Source organism: Lepidothrix coronata, unplaced genomic scaffold, assembly GCF_001604755.1.
Source record: "Lepidothrix coronata isolate B3197 unplaced genomic scaffold, Lepidothrix_coronata-1.0 Scaffold210, whole genome shotgun sequence".
Lineage (NCBI taxonomy): Eukaryota > Metazoa > Chordata > Aves > Passeriformes > Pipridae > Lepidothrix > Lepidothrix coronata.
Window position 1 is genome coordinate 1 of NW_016690390.1, and position 17,874 is coordinate 17,874.

Consider the following 17,874-nt stretch of genomic DNA (forward strand, 5'->3'; position numbering starts at 1 on the left):
CAAGGGAATCAAAGCAGGGGGGGAGTCAGGTGATTCTTGTTGATGTAGAGCAGGGAAGGGCTACTCTCCAAAACGTGACCGTCTAACAGGGACTGGAGGCAGGGGAATGTTCCTTACCTGCCTTGTTCACCAGACTGCTCTCTGCTCCTAGATCCAAGCATTAGAGATGACCTGAGGACCCCCGTAGGCCTGGATCACTATGTGGATGATCTCTTCACCCCTGTGCTGCATCAGGGCTCCAGACTATCAGTAAGTCCCCTGATGTCCATTCCCACTTTCCCTCTGCAGCTCTCCTGTCCCTGTGACTCCCTCAAGCATTTCTCTGCCTATTCACTTCCTCTGCTCAGCTCAGACTTGCCTCTGGATGTCTCTCCCTCTCTGAGATCAGATAACTCTGTTATTCCTTGATGCAGGATTTGGAGAACAGGGACAGTCTCACTGGACGCATGAAAGGAGGTGGGAAGATTGGACCCACAAGGAGAGGAGTCTTTCCTTCTACAGGTCTGTAAGGGGATGGGGACAGCTGGGAACACCTGTGGGGCTACAGGAGCCTCAGTGAGGACAAGTCAGAGAGCCCCTTAAATGCTAATTACTGCATGAACCCAGCTGGTTCATAAAGAGCACTGGTCTGTAGTACAGGTCATCAGAAGTTGTACTCCTCACTTGCAGGTGCTGGGAGCCAGATGCTTTGGGGAAGGTGTTAGACAAGGGAACCACCTTTGTTCTGCTTTTAATTTCTCTCTCAAATTGGTCTGGGGGTCAAGGCAGTAGGTAGCTTGTTTCTGACCCAGGCCACCTCTTCCCCAGGCAAACGCTTGTGAGTCGTGTATTCACCTTCTATTCACCTTGTGCTTTCACAAAACAGTTGGTGCCTTTTTAAGGGGAGGGGTTTAATGTTTCTTATTGCTTCCTTACAGAATTTCCCATCGTCTGTAGCTATTCCTTGGGTTAGTAAGTCTGAACCCTGCAGAGGTTCTGATTTGTGTGTTTGGTTTCTTTACTTTTCCTCATTTCTGTGGAGCTAAGACTCAGGCATTTTCAGCAGGGTGGAGTCAAACACCGGTATACTAATGGCACTGAGAAATCTGCATGGGTAGGAACACACCCAGCAGTTTCAGACAGGTGGAGAACAGCCAGTTCAGTCATTACTGAAACTGGGACTGGTTTTGGCTATTGAAGAGGCTCTGGGGCATGACAAGGATATTACAGATCACTGGCCTAAGGTCAGTTTGCCATTTGTGCGGCTACTTAGATGAGTGAGGGATGTGATGATCTTCCCATGGCATCCCAGGGCCGTTCTCACTGGTGAGGACATGATTCAGCAGACCTGTGCTGTGTGCTGACTCCCTCCTGGCTACCCCTTGTTCTGCTGCCTTCTCCCTCAGTGGGATTTGTTTTGTGGCCCCATATGGGACTTGCCTGCTGAGAGAAGAGGAATTCCTTTCTCCCCACAGCTCCTTCACACAAAGTCATTCAGGTCAGGGCTTGTTGTTCACCTGCCCTTGCTACCTGCTGCAAAGAGACCAATATGGATGTGACAGCCCCAGTCCCAGAGATCTTTGCTCATCCCTCAATAAAAACCCTCCTCTGTAATTGTACACAGGCAGGAGTTATTCATATATTTCATCATGAAGGATGGTGGTGTCCTAAGCCAAGCTGCAGAAGCAGGGTCTGGATACTGCTGTTTAAAGTCTGTCAGGCCACACATTGTTCTTAGGTTTTCTTTCCCCACCTAAGTTTTGGTGTGTCCTGCTGTGGTTGGTGCATGTGGAGAGCCCCAGAGGTGACTGTGTTTTGTGGGATTGCTCAGGGCCTGATTCCCCAAAAGCTCTGTGCACATGGTCTTTTGTCTCTAGGCTTCCCTGGAATGGCTCAAGCACCAGTTTACCAGCCCATGCCTTCCATGATGGGGATGCCAGCAGCCATGCCCATGATGCAGGGGGCTGGTGGGATCACACCTATGCCAGGTAATAGCAGTGTAGCTACAGAGGGAAGAGATGGAAAGGGGGTGTCAGTGGGGCCTGTGCATTTCAGCGTCTGGTGGGAGGCTCAGTGAACACTCTCCTCCTGGCTGATGCTCAAACACTGTGGAGAAAAATCCCCTTTGGGCTCTTGCAGATGTGTGTGTGTCTTCCACAGCCATGGTTATGCCCCAGCCCATGGTTCCAGCTGTGGATCCCAACCAGTTGGCAGCACAGCAGCAAGCCTTTATCCAACAGCAAGCCATGCTCATGGTGAGTGGGAGGGAATGGCTGAGAGGGGCCCAGGAACTGGGGCAGAACAACACACTGGTGTATGTGCCATGGAGGGGGAGCCCTGCTCCCCTCCTGCCTCAGGCCTGCCCTGTGACACTCTGTCCCTGTGTGCTGGGGGCGAGCTTTGTAAAGCTGGGATTACCTAAGGCTGCAAAACTGGGAACTCCCTTTTTGCCCCTTTGTTTGGATGGGGCCACTGAGGCACCATCGGTGAGTGAGTCACAGGGACAAGAGCAGGCCCTGAGAAGATTCAGTGGTAATTCCCATGGGATTTACTACAGATGCAGATCTGCAGTGTTCTGCTTTCTGTACAAAGTTCTTAAGTGCCTGATGGTCCCAGGTTATCTGGTAGCTGAATCTTGGGGTGGTGTCAGGAGCTGTGCATCCCTGGCTAGGTGGGAGCAGACTCCCTGTCCACTATATGGGAAGTTTGCAATGGACTGTGTAAATGTTCTGTGGTTACCAAGTGAAAGAATGGGGCAGTCTGACTGATGGCTGGTGGTTTTGTGCAGCCTGGAGCTCATGGACATTGCAATTCCTTCCTCCAGGCCCAGCAGATGACCCTTCAGGCCATGAGTATTTCCCAGCAACAGCAGCAGCAGCTGCAAAAGTCTCTTGAGAATTCAAGGCCGAGAGTTTCAAGTCCACCACAAGCCCAAGCCCCAGCCACTGCCCCAAAACCCAAGAAGCCTCCCACAAGCCAGGATGCTGCAACACCACCAGAGTCTTCAGAACCACCAGCTAAGGCATGAGAAACAAACAGTGGTGGTGAAGTTGGTTCGAATTTCTTGTTTGGTGTTTGCTTTGCTTCCCTTCCACCGTGGCCATGGTTTGGCAGAGAGGAGAGCAGAGAGCTGTGCTTACCAATGATTCTGAGGCCTTTCAAACTCTGCTTGCTGAATCTTTAAGGCACGGGGTCAAACCTTGGTGGCATTTGCTCTGTGGAGGTTGGGCTGCAGTGTTGTACAATTAATTTCCAGCTGGGCAGAGTTTTTCCATAGGAAAATTAATTACTCTGAGGTCTTTATCTTCCAACAAGCTGCTTTGGTCCTCTAACATAATCCCTCTTCTCCAGGTTTGGTTGATGATTGCTTGTGTAAAAAACTAATTTCTTGGGACGCTCCCAGATGGGGAGTTCTAGGTCAGAATTTGGAGAGAGGATCACCTCTGAACTGAAGGGCACTGTGGAGGTTCCTTCCTGCTGGTTAGTGCCAACTAACCATGTTGTGCACTGCCTGCAGGGTTATGACTACACGGGAGATGAGTTCTCCAGCAGTGGAGATGATGACTCTCCTCGGGAAACCTTCCAGCAGAAAAGACAATATTTTCAGAAGATGGGTGAGCATCTACCACTTTGGGAATTTCACTCATGATAACACCTTGCTCTGCAGCCTCCTTGGCATAACAAGGTGTACTTGGCTCCCTGTCTGGAACCAGCCATGCCCAGCAGGAGCTGCTGGCACTGTGTTTAACAGGAGTTTTGGGTGCTTGTTCAGCTGGCTACATTGTGGGGTGTTGTGGGGACAGTTTGCTGGAAATCTTTGGGCTTTTGACTGCCACACTCTCCTTCACCTCTAGAAACAGGTTTGTGCTGACTGAGGCAAGAGTGGGAACTGTGCCATCAGTGCTAGATTTTGAGTGTGGTATTAAGTAGTTCAAGTTCCCTTTTCTATGCAGGAGAGCAACACATCCGAGTGAAGAAAGTCAGGCCTCCTACCAAAACCTGGACTCCACCAGCAAATCCCCAGCCAGAGCAGGAGGAGGAGATAAAACAGGAACAGCAGAGGAAAGAAGTGAAGCCTGTCCCCAAACCAGAGGCAGGTAAGATGCTGTGCAGTGGAGGCTCAGGCAGGCTGACAAGCAGGAACTTTCCAGGAACATCAGGCCAGGATATAGGCAGAGGAAAGGATCTGGCTTTTCTGGGAGTCTGTATCTTGGCATGACAGGAGAGAGAGGAATTTCTGAGCTTTGGGAAGTGGGATCCCAAAGCAAGGCAGTGGAAGGCCATGGCTAGTCAGCCTTGGGGTGAAAGAGAGGGAGAGTCAAAGGGATTTCTCCTGTGCCTTTGCTGGTCTGTTGGTTAAAGCTGTCACCCCAATAGCTCCTGCTTCCCCTGTGCCATCTCCTGAGCCAAAGCCAATAAAGCAGACACCAAAAGTGAAGAAGGAGCCACCTGTAGTGAAGTCTTCAGGCCCGGAGTCACGTCCTGCACCGAGCCGCGAGATTGGCAACATCATCAAAATGTACCAGAGCCGACCAGCCCCTGAGCCCCAGCCCATCGAGCCCGTAAGGTGAGAGGGACCCACCACGTGGGCTGGGAGGGGATGAGTGGGACTGTGTCTCAGCACTGCCATGTGCTCCATCATGGCCACAACCCCTCTGCAGCCTCTGTAACTCTGTTCCCTGTTTCCTTGCAGGAGAGTAAACAAGCCGTTTGTAAGGAGGAACGACCCCAAAAATGAGGCTCTGGCCAAGCTGGGAATGATGAACTCCTCATCTTGCCCACCAGTGAGTTCTTTGCTTTCTGGTCACCTTCAGAGCTCAGCAGAGAGAGCCTCTGTATCCAAGCTCCAACAGGTTGGGAGCTCCCTGGTCGCGCAGTCACAGCCAGGTGATTTCTTGTTGGGTTAACAGATAGCTGGGAGCTCATACCATGGTGCTGCCTATCCTAAACTGGGTTCCTGAAGAACCATCTGAGATCCTGAAGAGAAGGCTTGGGAGCAGCAAGTCCTATTGTGGACTATGTTTAAGGCTGATCTGGAAGCAAGCAATTCATGTTCTCCACATTTGACACCAAGGCCTTGGCCCGTTAACGTCCTTTTCTCCCTTCCTGGGGAAGGGAACTGGAGGCTTCAATCTCAAATACTTGGTTCTCTGGGTTTGGCTGGTCTTCATCTCTTTGTAGACTGTGTGTTGATTTAAAGGTCCTGATGCCCCTGTTCACATAGATCTTGATTCCAGGGATGGTGTGCTGCCCTAGGGATGGTTTATAACAGCAGTGTCAGGACAGAGCAGAAGAATGCAGAAACAGACTGGGTCAAATGGTTTTGCTGTTTTGCAGCCATCTCCTGTGCCACAAGAGAAGAAAGTACCTCCACCTGTCAAGCCCAAGCCAGGCTCAGCTTCCAGCTCTATCAAGGAGAAGCAGTTGCCTCTCCTGTCCGTCTTCAGGCCAGATTCTACCCCACCAGCGTCTGAGGGCCCTCCTGCTCCCCCTCCTCTCCCACCACTGCCTTCACCTCTAAAGCCTGAGGACCAAGGCAGGCAGGAATCCACAGAGAGGGGTGAGTCTTGACTTCACCCACGTGGGATTGGGTAGTGGGGCAGAGAGGGGATGGGGTTGGAATCAGCCCAGTGGCCCTGGAGAGTCTTGGCACATGTTCTGTCATCAGTCAGCTGTGTGAATCCAGGGGGACTGTGCAATCAGATCTGTGTGGAATCAGAGAGATGTCACAGTTCCAGTCTGGCCCAGGAATCAGCTTGGCACAGCTAAAAATAGAAAGATCCTTTGGGCTTTATCACGGTCCAGTCCACAATACTTTTAATTGCCTACCTGAAGCATAACTACTTTATCAAAGTAGCAATTGACAGGTGGACTTCAGACCGGGGAGGAATGGGAAGCCAGGTGTTTCATCTGACAAAGCCTCTGGAGGGACCTTAGAGAGGCTGAGGAATGAGGAATGTTTCTCAGAGGGAGAATGAACCTGAGAGGCCTTGGACTTGGCCACATGAAGAGTATTTGGATGTTGCCCTCTTAAAAAAAAGCACAGCTAATGCTTCCCAGCAGGAGTTTTGAAGTGTTATTCAGTCTTAGTTTTGCCTCTGAATTTCAGTGGGAGCCTGGAGCCACAATTCATTTTATACTTTGGATACCTGTACCAATGTATTTCAAGCTGTTTAAAACTCTCGTCAACATTGCTTTTTATAACATGCAAGGAACAGTCAGCCAAACACATCACTGAAGTACTCCATCCTGCAGCAGTTTCTCTGGTATTAAAGTATTTCCCTTTTTGCTCCCCCTCTCTTTAAAAGAACGTTTCTTCAGCAAGTCCTGTGAAAGTAAATCGAAGTAAGTGGATTATCCTGAAAAATCCCTACATGTTTTTGCATAGGGACATAGAAACAGATGAACTATGGAATTTACTACATTTCTTCTCTAAGAGCTCTGAAGTTTTGAAAGTTTGAAGTGCTTAAATGAAGACATTCCTACCTCACAAAACAACAACTTTGAACTGTTGCCTTCAGACTGAGCCTGTCTTTGATAGATCTGCAGAGAGACAACCCAGTGCTAACACTGGGTGCCCTGTACCAGAACCTCGCAGCCTGCAAGCTCAGGGCAGAACTTTTATGTCCCTTTGAAACCTTCAGCAGCTTTTTTATAGTAACATAAAGTGAAACCTGTGCCTTCAACCTCAAGCACAGGGGTACGGTTTTTTCTGGGAAGCTGAGTGCTCCCTATCCCTGGAGTGCTTATGTTATGAACAGTGAACTTTGTGGCTAATACAGGAAGTGTAAATGTTATCAGAAATGCTAAAAATGACTGGTCTGTGCTCACACCAGCTGGTCACTGACCTTCAGGAGGGTCCCTGACAGTAATATTCAGTCAGGCACCAGGCACTGTCCCCTTTCTCCCAGCAGGTCTTTGGCAGGTGGGAAGGTTACCCTGCAGCCCTCAAGGCCCATTTTCACTGCTCTTTCTCCTCACACAGACTCTGCTGTAACAGTAGCAGATGATGATGGTATCAAGACCCAGCTGTACAAGCTCACCACCAGCGTCAGCTTCTCCTATGCAGACCCTGCCTGGAAAATCTTCCTGCGCAAAGAGGTGCAGTTCAACAGCTCTGCAGTTCAACAGAGGGCTGGCTGTGGGGGGAGGGAACTTGTCACACCTTTGGTTAGAATATGTTTTTGGTAGGTACCCAGTGTAAGATAAAAGCACAGAGACAGTTCTGTGAGGAGGTCAGACACAGGAGGTGGGGGCAGGGGATCATGTCATGGGGGATCTGGGTCCTGCCCTGCCTTACTGACACTTGTGTCTCAGTTTCCCTACCTGTCCTTTCCTCCTCTCTAAAGCGCTGAGAAATCCAAAACTAAACTTTGTTGTTACCTGTTGTTTTCCAGTTAAAATAGTACAAATGCGTATTGAAAAATGCACTGAACTGACCAGGGTTCATCCCTTGGTCTCCCCACTCAGGTTTTAGTCCTCTGCTCCGGGTCCTTCTTTTCACATTCACAGTGTCTCTTCCCTTGCCTGTCCTCGCCTCTGGCAGCAGGGCATATGGATTGCAGAACATCCCTGGGGAGCAATTTCTGCAGCATCTGTAACACCACTCTTGTTTTTATCCTCCTCTTGCAGGTGTTTTACCCCAAAGAAAATTTCAGCCACCCTTATTGCCTGAACTTGCTGTGTGAACAGGTATGCACCTGTGTGAACAGGTTTGGCTCAAGGCCTGCTGTCCCTCTGGGAACAAAACATTCCCTAATTATGTTGCATAAGTTGCCTTCACCTCTCCGTTCCAAGCAGTGTTAGTCTCTTCTCCAGGTCCATCCAGTCAAGCCCCTGTTCACTCCTCTCCAAGTCTCAGTCTGTTTAACAGCCTCAGATGCTCCAGCACAGTCAGATGTTGCCTTTGCAATGGAAGCCTCTCTGTTCCCTTCCTCTGCAGATCATCTGTGACACTTTCTCCAACTCCTGCTTTCGGATCTCCAAGGAGGAGAAGCGCAAGATGAAAGACCTGCTGAGTAATTAACAGCCCCAACATCCCTTCCTCCCTGTGCCCATCCCAGCCTTTGGTTTGAAATGAGAAACTGGCCTCCAAGCCCTTTCAGACAGGACTTCTCAGACAGAGGAGTAATATTTGTCACTGCAGCAGAAAAGCACATTTTTGTGTGCTGTGAAGCGTAGGAATGTTTGTTTATTCCAAATGGCCAGAAAATGGCCCTGACATTTCTCTGAGCCAGAAAAACTTAGTTCTGAAATGTTTTTTTGTGGGGAGAGGAAAGTGAAACCCAAGGATGAGATTTTGAGTTGTCTCAAAATCCGACTCATCTTTGACTGCAGCTTCATGAAGAAGGGGAGGGAAACCAGCAGTAGACTGGTGTGTGCAAGTAATGTGGTGTCCTCACACCTCTGAATGTCGTTTTCTGTGCTGTGAACACTGAGGGGGGCTGGTGGGAATGAGTCCCTGGCAGAGGGAGTCTCAGCCATCTTTGCTGTGCTGATCAAATATCTGCTTTGTAACCCTGCTAGCGGAGTTCCGGGTTGGAAATGATGTCCAGTCCATCAAGGAGGATGGAATAAAGAAGAGGATTGTACTGGCTGCTCGGGATAACTGGGCCAACTATTTCTCCCGCCTCTTCCCAGTTCATGTGAGTCTTCATTTTCTCACCAGACCCTGGGCTTGCTTTAGTTGTGGCTCCAGTTCACCTGGGATCTCTTTCTGTCTCCCTGCCTGGCCACACATCGCTCCTTCTTCTGTGCCTTCCATACCCTGCAGGGTTTGACACCTCTGTCAGCCCAGGGCCTCCTTGTGTGGCACCTCCTTCCCCTGCTGCCACCTGTCCAGGTGGGACACAGCCTTTGATTCTCTCTGCTGCACTTCCCTTACAGGGTGAAGAGGGAAGTGATGTGCAGGTCCTGGGTGTTTCTCACCGGGGCATTCGGCTGCTGAAGGTGCAGAAAGCAGCTGGGTATAATCCTGAGCACCTCAAGATCCTTCGCAGCTACTGGTGAGCTGAAGGGCACTGGTTGCTGCAGGGTGATAGTTTGGCACTTGCAGGGTGTTGGGAGGCAAACTGAATGGCTGAGCTGAAAATTCCAAGTTGTGCTGTGCTCTCTAGGACTGTCCTAGGCCAGCTGACCCTCCTTCTAATGAGTTTGGCTTTTCCTTTTCCTTCCTACCCTGTGCTTTGCTTACAAGCGAGTGCTGGGGGTGAGTCAGCTCCATGTGTGTCATCACAAGGAGCTCCTCAGGGTGCTATGGTGAAAGCCATGAGCAGCCTGTGGTGCTATTAATGTTGGAACACAGTGCTGGTGAAAGGCAACCATTGGGACATGTTGAGGCATGTCTCCATTCTCAGTCCCTGGAATGAGCTCCCATCCCCACTTTCTGCATCCCTGGCCCTGGCAGAAGGAGCCTGAGCACACTGACTTGTGTTCTCAGCTTTGCAGATGTGCTGTCAGTGGAGCTGAAGGGCAGCAGTGCCCTGGAGTTCTCTCTGAAGACAGAGCAGCTCCTCCTGCACTCTCTGAAGGCTCCGTGCATCAAGGCCATGGTGGAACTCTTCATGCAGGAGCTGAGGCAGGTGAGGGAGCAGCTGTAGTGCAGCAGGGAAGGAAGGCGGTTTCCCACACGGACCTGAGAGCATCCAAGGGAGGACATGAGTCCCTCCCATCCTTGGGACAAGACCTGACCTCCCCATCGTTTTCCCCCAGGACACCAACTACGTCGTTGCTCTGCGCAGCTACGTTGTGGACGACAAGAGCCTCCTCAGCTTCAGGAAGGGCGACCTCATTGAGCTGCTGCCCATGCAAGGCATGGAGCCAGGTGAGGGGGCTGAGATTGGCAGGATCAAGGGCCTGCTGGATCCGTAGTGCCCAGAACCAGAGAGTATGGACTCTTAAGGGCAGGCTGGCATAATGAGCCTCTGCCTGCAACCCACCTTGTTCCAGCTGCCTTAGCTATAGGGGTATATGTGTTACCTTAGGATGCAGGAAGCCCTGGCGAGTCTGATGATCTCCTTTGCCAGTAGAAAGCTTCAGTGCCCATTCCTCTTGGCAGCTGCCATGGTTCCTGACTCTCTGGCCCCTGTTTCTGCAGGCTGGCAGTTTGGCTGCACTGGTGGCCGCTGTGGTCTCTTCCCCACTGACCTGGTGCAGTTGGCTGCAGCCCCTGATTACCTCAGCACCAACATGGACAGACATGCAGAGCTATGGAAGAGAAGGAAATCTTCCCCAGAGAGCAGAAACACCAGCAGGGAGGTGAGCTGTCCTTGGGGAACATCTAGGGGTTATGGCTGGGTTCTGTGAGAGCTGCCAGGGTGGGTCCCTACCCCTGGTCTGACCTCCAAGGCCAGAGGGAAGATGATGATAGTTTAATCCTTGGAGACAGAGACACTCAAATACTATCATAGTGGGAAGGGAGGCACCACACATAGATGGAGTCTGGCAGGTGAGAACACACACTGCAATTCCTCAGCTGACTTTTTTGGTGATGTCCCTGCAGAGTTCTGTTCCCAGCCTGACATCAGAACCCGACAGCACCATGTTAGTCCCTGCTGGTGATCGTTATACCATGATTGACTTTGCCACAGCCTATTTCCGGGAGGCTCAGTCCATGTGAGTAGGCTGTGGTCCTTCCCAAACAGGCATACACAGGACCTGCATAGCCTGACCCACACCAGGCTGTTTCTGGGGGTATTTCTTGGACTGCATGTTCCCTCTCCTCTGTCTAGGCAGGGACTGCAGGGGATGTCTGCTGAAAAGAAGAGTATAGCTGGCCTGGTCCGGCACACCAAGGTGAGCCCAGTCTCTCTCCCCATGGATACAGCCAGAATCCCAGCTCCAGCACTGTCTCTAGCTTTGTCCCCACATGGCAAAAGCACAGAGGGCAGATCCTTGGCTTGCAGCCTCTGCAGAAGTGTAGGTGTCCCCTACTTTTCAGTGCTGCCTGCAAGATTCTGGGAGCTTGAGTCTTTGGTGAAACCTGCAGCACAACTCTGTGAGATCCACCTCCCCCGTTTATCCTTGTACTCTGGCCCCGTAGGTCCCAATCCAGGATTCTTTGCTCTGGTACTCTGACAGTGAGCTGAATGAACTGGCTACAAAGAACTTCCAGAGTAAGTACCTCCCTAGGACACAACACTGCAGAGGCTGGGGGGGGGGAGTGAGTGGGATGCTGTGGTGGGCACACACAGGCATTGTGGGGCTGAGTAGGGAATGAAACCTGTGTCAGGGGGCCCCTCCTAAGGCACTTCTGCAGTTAATAACCACCTGTGTCCTTGCTGAAAGCGTCCAGCAAAATGTACTTTGCTTGGAGTGCAAAGTGTCCAAGAACACACCCTTGCTGTGGACAGACTACACCTGTCCAATGCAAACCTTGGAGCAGGAAAGTTTTCAGGACAGTTTTTAGCCCTCTGCCAGCCCCATGGCAGGACCACCCCTGCTTAGACCTAAATGTCAGCCTTTGCCTTGCAGCGCTGATGCGGCTCATGGGAGATCAGCCCAAGCACAAGAACCAGACTAAGGCTGAATGCATCTATGAAATCCTTAAGGTTTGTGACCTTCCCTCGGGCAAAGTGCTGAAGCACTGACAGGAACAGAGGGCCAAGGCCTCACTGGGAAGGGAGAGAGCAGGGAGAGCCATAATGCAACTCCTGCGTGAGAAAGGGAGCCGAAACAGGCTGATTAAAACACATGGAGGGGAGGGGCTGCATGTAAATGGTTTCCCTGGATATCACTGTCTGGATGAGAGCACAACCTCGCTCTCCTCTCTCCTTCTTTGGGTCTAGATAGCATGGGGGACCAGAGGCTGAAAAGCCCAAGCTTTAAGCCAAATGGGCAGAGCTCTGGCACTGGAAGAGGAAGGGCACAGAGGTGACCTGGGGGCCTCTCTGGTGCTCTTGTCCCCTCTCTGATGCTGTTTTCTCCTCTCTGAATGCAGCTATGCAAGGAGAAGGAGCATTTGCACGATGAGGTCTACTGCCAGGTCATCAAACAGGTCACCCACAACCCTAACCAGTGAGTACCAGAACTGGCAGCTCCTCTGCATGCACAGCTGGAGAGGAACCATCTACTTCAGGGACACCAGAGCCAGGGGAGAGGGTGTTCCCTGATGCTGTGCTGTCCCCAGTGCTCCAATGCTGGGGCTTTTGCTGAGCACTCAGGAAATTTAGCCAGTCACTGGGTCTGACATTTTCATTTCAGTGGACATTTGTCCTTGTTTTTCTGGCTGCTGATATATCTGGGCCCGGGTAAACATCCCTGGTAGCTCCTGGTAGTGGTGCTGCTCAGAGCCCTGATTTCCTCCTCACAGCCCTGGGGAATTGATACAACAGTCAGGGACTGGCTTGACCCCACACTGCCCTGTGAAATGGCAGCAGTGGCATCAGAGTGGCCTTGACTGTTCCTTTTGTTTGCTCTTAGAATGACTGAATCAATCCCTTGCTCAGCATAAGAAACCTCTGACCAAGGGCTGCCACCCCATTTTCTGCTGCCTGCCATAGGTGTTCAGAAGGGCAGAGGCTCAGTTTGAGCTGCTAGGAGCAGGAATTGTCTTATCCCAAGGTGCCCACAGTCCCTTCTGTTCCTCAGGGAGAGTGTGCTGCGTGGCTGGCTGGTCCTGAATCTGCTAACTGGATACTTCCTTCCTACTAAAACCCTGATGCCCTATGCCACCAAGTTCCTGCAGCTGGCCAGCAGTGATCCATCCAGCACCCACCACGGTATGACTGTCTGTGTCCTATAAAACAAACATTCTAGTTCTAATCTTCCCATCCTGTCACTCCTCTGTTCTCCTGCTGTCCTGGATGCTGTCTGTGCCTGGCTTCTCGTGATTTAGATGTGTCCTGGCAGAGTGGGAGTTGAGGTCAAGTCTCTTTGCTCTCCTAGCAGTGCCCAAGGGTTAAATTTGACACAGCCAGGGTGACCCAACACCACAGGACACAATGTTCAGTTCTCTCTTTGGCTCAGCACATGGAGCTTTTCCCTCTTCCTTGCAGATATAGCCAAGATCTGCCAGAGCAACCTGCGGAAGAACTTCATGTACGGGGGCCGCCGAAACCTTCCTTTCCCTGTGGAGATGGAGGCACTGCTGGTACTGAGGGGCAGGGAAGGGGGGATGCTGGGAACAGGGGGAGGGCAGAGGGTTGCCAGGAGGTGCCATGTGAGTGTGACAGGGGCACTTAGTGCTCCATGAGAGAAAATGAATCATGTGGATGTAAGGGGGTTTGGGAAGTGCAATGCCACGGAGTGAGCAGGAATATGGGCAGGGAAGGGGCAGGTGCTATGGAGAAGCAGTGGAAGGCACAGATGAGGAAGAAGAGGGAAAAACAATTGTGGGGATGGTGGGATCCTGCATGTCTTGCTGCCTAAAGACTGTCCCTTGCAGAAGGGGCACGGTGCCCGCCGGCTGGTGATACTGATGCCTGGAGGCATGGAATACCTCACCAGGATCAGGACATTCACGGTGAGTTTTCAGCTGTGACTTTCTTCTTTGGTCTGGACTCTGAGCCACACCAGGGAAATCCCTCACCTGCCAAGGGGTAATATGTCTGCCAGCTCTGGGGCTGCTTTGGGCTTGCCTGGTCATGGTATTCATTTTCTTCTTTCCTTGCTTCAGGTGGCCAAGGAGCTCTTGCAGGAGATCTGTGAGCAGATGGGAGTAGGTGAACAGGAAGAGATAGAGGACTTTTTTCTTTTTGCTACCAGGACTGACAACAAAAATCTTGGCAAGTAGAGATCAGCATCAAGTTTCTTCCTAAAGCAGTCCCTGCAACAGGGAGCACCATGGCTCTGGCTTTCAATAGTTCCCTGACCCTTCCTGGCTCACGGGAGGTTCCTCTTAAGCAGTTTCCCTGTGTATTAGGGTTAAGGATTGATCCTTCTCAGGGTCTGTGTTGCTTGTTCCTGAAAGAGGTGTGTGGGTCTGTGTCCCTTTGGAATGGCTGATGCTTGGAGTCGTAAGGGCAGGGTGGAACAGAGGTGTGCAGGAACTGTCCCAGGCCGTGGTGCTCAGCCTGCTGCCTCAGCACCAAGAGGGATGGATGACCCTCTCTCTTGTGTAACATGTAGGTAAAATAGTGAAGCCAATAAAACCAGAGGAGTATCTCCACGATTACCTGCTGGAGGACAAGATGGTCACCGTGACTTTGCGCAGGCTCACCTGGAGGACACCTCTGCACTTCGAGAACCAAATCTATACAGACGTCCACTATGGACAGGTAAGAACAGCAGGGCCCTCCCCAGGGCTCCCTGACAGGGACAGAGGTTGTGTTCAGGCCAGTGGGAATGTCCCAAGGGGGCTGGAAAAGCAGGAGGGCTTTGGCTGATCGGCTTTGTGTGCTGTTTCTGGGAATGACTGAACACTGAACCTATGGATGCACAGAAGGCAGTGTGCCTGTGGGCCTGGCCTGGGAGCTGGGCTGTTCCACACACGGTCTGTGCAGCTCCACAGGCTCTTCCTGAGCCCAGCCAGCCTTTGCTTTTGCGTTATCGGCCCAAGTGGGATGTGTTATCATCAGGAAGGCAGGATGTGGGTCTCTGCAGCCTGGCACTGCCCAGACCTGCCTGTACCTTCTGGCAGGTTTAACAAAGGCCTCTTTGCTGTGCTGTCTCTCAGGTGCTGTGGGATTACCTGAATGGGAGGATCCTGCTGACCCAGAGTAAAGAAACAGAGATGCAAGTGGGCCTTTTGGCAATGCTCCAGCACTGGGCCAAACCAGAGCAGCAGAACTCTGCTCCCTCTGGGTATGTTGGGGTTAGGGTGGGTCTCTGCTTCTCTGATGTTGGCACTACAGGGGTTAGGAGCAGGTGCCTGGAAGTACTTCTGGATAATTAAGGAATGGACAGTTCTGGAGAACATAAGCTATTAATTAATGTCATGTAGCAACTGACTCCTGCCCCCATCAAGAAATTTACCCCATATTCACACCCTTAATGCTGGCAATCTCTGCTCCACATTTCCTTTTGTCACTCCTCCTGAGCTGAGGGTCATGAGGGTGCCATGGGCATTTCATTTGACTGCCATGGGTTTGTAATACCCAAAGGAAGTGCATGAGCTTATAGTTTGGGTGACTGCTCCTTTGGGTGACAAAGGAGGGGGTAGAGAGACTCATTCCCCTCACAAGTGCCAGAGGTTTCAACCCTGGGCACCTGAAATCTCTAATGAGATGCCTCATTGGAATGAAACGGGAATGAAATTGTCCCTGGATACTGGAAAGCTTCTGTCCTGCAGTCCCAAGGTGTATATTCACACTCTTTGCTTCCTGTATTCTTTGCACTTTGTCTCAGAGTTGAGGTCAATGTCTCCATCAGACCCCCTTAAAGCACCAGCAGCAGGGAAAATGGCATAATCCTGCTGGGCATTGAAGAGCTCCTGCTATCTCCAAAAAGGAGGGATTTCTCTGTGCACTGCTCAGTGCACAGATGATTTCTCTACGGAAAATTGGTGGTCTCACTGTCTCTGATGTTTCCTTCCACCTGATCCAGTGCAGATACAACCTGCTGTGCTTTTCCTCTCCCCCTTCACCTTCCCCTCAGACACACAACTGAAAATTGCTGCCTCATCCCCTTTGTTCCCTTAATCCCCCAGCTGATGTTCTATTTTAGCTGGACAGGGGGTGAATTAGAATCTTCTTGTTGGCACAGGGAGGAGCTGAAGAAATACACACCAAAGACCCTGCAGTACTCCATCAGTTCCATGGCTCTGGAGAACCAGGTTGCCACATTGCTGAGGACAGGGCAGCCCCTCCAGCCATTGGATGCAAAAATCCAGTTCATAGGTGAGAAGACATCCAGATCTGCTTCAATTGTCCACCCTGAGCACGATGGAAGCTGTTCTGAACGTGCTTTTGGGACAGTTCATGAGGTTGTCAAGGATTCTTGGAGCCTGGAATGGGCAATGGCAATAGAATTCCCTGACAGCCTCTCACTGTGGATTGGAACTTGTTCCCAAGCACAGGATCAGGGTAGAAGTTCCACCTGTTGTAGAATTCTGCAGCAGATTTTCAAAGCTCTCTGTAAGTTGTGTTTTAATTGACACTCTGGCTGTGCATCTGTTTTCTGGTAGGAAAAGAATGGCACATCCTTTCAGGCTGCTGAGATTTGGGTATCAGCAGCCTGGTGGGGAGGGAGAAGTTGTCACTTCTACTTTTTAATGTAGAAAAGCTTGGGAACACTGGCAGTTTTGACCACCTTAGGCTGGTGTAGTAGATTGCTGGTTGGAAGCTGCTCCCTTCAGGCCACCTTTTGCTTTCCTACAGAACATGTGATGAAACTGCCTTTCTTTGGCTACACCATGTTCATCGTGGAGAGAGTCAGCGATGAGACGATCCCTGCGCCCTGTTTCTTTGGTGTGAACAAAGAGGAGATCATTGTGGTGAATGGCATCACCAAGGTATGCCAGACAATTCCCCCCAGTGTCTGTCAGATATTAACTTTGAGTTTTAGAAAAACCTGTGCAGGAAGAGGCTGTACTTCTCTATATCACAGCCACTCTAACAAGAAAGCAAGAGACAAGAGTGGTAGAACAGTCATTAGTGCCATGTGCTCTTTTGCAAGTCCAATGTTCATGCTAACAAGCACAGTCCACAGTAAACCTGGGTGTCACATTCCTGTTTGTCCCAGTACCGTGGCAGTTCCAGGGCTGTGCTGTCAGCAGGAGCCTGCCCTGTGCTCTGCACACACCACCCTGTGCCCCAGACCTTGCTCAGCTTTCACTGGGCTCTTGAGGTGACTCCTTCTCGTGGAGAATCCGATGGTTTAACTTGTAAGGACTGCACCAGAGAGTGGTCTGTGGCTTTTCTCCTCCCCAGGCCGTGTCCCGGGTCATTCCCCTGAAGGAGGTGCAGAAGATGCGCACCCTGAAGCCCATGTCCAAAGATGGACTTCCCGGCTTGGAGCTGAACTACGGATCACCTGCCATCCCCAAGACCATGTGGATTGAACTGAAACAGGTGAGATCAGCCTGGGCCTGCAGCTTCCTCTTGGCAACTCAGGAATTGCCCTCCACTGCCCAGCTGAGCCTCTGCTGAGACAGTGCTTCTGCTCTCTCCTGCTCCACAGAAGGAAGGGGGGGTCACTGCATTTCCCAGGCTCCAAAGTGCAGCTTTGTTCCAGCACATACCTGATATTTAATTATGGAAAGTGGTTTATGGGAATATTTAATTATAAGCAGCAGCTGTTTCTGGGGCAAAGAATGACTGATGTTGATTTGTGTTTTGACAGGCTAAAGAACTGTACCACACGCTTGTTGTCATCCTGGACAAAACAGAGCTCCACTCCTAGAGCCTGAAAGGAGGAGAATGACTAAGGAAAACAGCTGTGTTTCTCTTCCTTTGTACTTGATCAGTGCTCCCTGACCTGCCTTCTGCAGAGAACACTTCCAAAAGACAGCCATGACCTGAGACAGCTGCTTTCTAGGGCTGCCACCACAGTGTTTGTTGATGGACTGTACCACAATCTCACCCCTGGTGACCTGCCATTCAGTACCCAAGTACTTCCCTGAAGCAATCCATGCTGTGGATAAACAAACCACAAGGCCCTCTCCACACCACAGTTCCAACAAAGAGCAGCTGAACCAATGCAAGCACTTGCCTCCAAGCAATGCAGCGTGGAAGTCCTCTTTTTTTTTTTGAATTAATTAACATTAGCAAAGCCTGGTGCTTGCTAGAGGTTTGTGTATCCCAATGCCCAGCTGAGGCTATGCAATGCCTGCACTGGCTGCTGGTGTTTTCCAGAGGCCAGTTTTGTCTCTGCATTGATAGGCATAAGGCCCTGGAACAGGATTGGTGAAGCAGGAGTTTACAGAAAGCACCTTAATTGAAAAGCAGATCAGTGTTAATAATACAATTAGCACATATGCTGGGGCACAGATTGAGCTGCAATGGCACGAAAGTTTAT

At 51.0% G+C, this 17,874-nt stretch overlaps 1 protein-coding gene across 1 annotated transcript; it reads left to right on the forward strand.

Moving 5' to 3' along the window:
• Positions 1-151: 151 nt before the first annotated feature.
• On the forward strand, positions 152-17,823 carry LOC108506209 (unconventional myosin-XVB-like; the record flags this gene model as incomplete). The annotated part of the gene is made up of 33 exons (XM_017832976.1): positions 152-249; positions 414-501; positions 1,857-1,967; positions 2,140-2,234; positions 2,804-3,001; positions 3,497-3,593; positions 3,933-4,076; positions 4,357-4,546; positions 4,673-4,763; positions 5,317-5,539; positions 6,965-7,080; positions 7,612-7,671; positions 7,922-7,997; positions 8,506-8,624; positions 8,866-8,984; positions 9,419-9,560; positions 9,691-9,802; positions 10,076-10,236; positions 10,481-10,593; positions 10,710-10,773; positions 11,021-11,093; positions 11,452-11,528; positions 11,918-11,994; positions 12,568-12,698; positions 12,975-13,069; positions 13,364-13,441; positions 13,595-13,703; positions 14,047-14,195; positions 14,594-14,721; positions 15,622-15,755; positions 16,236-16,369; positions 16,788-16,928; positions 17,200-17,823. Coding segments are annotated over 33 exons (3,803 nt in total), but the record flags the coding sequence as incomplete, so codon positions are not given.
• Positions 17,824-17,874: the final 51 nt, after the last annotated feature.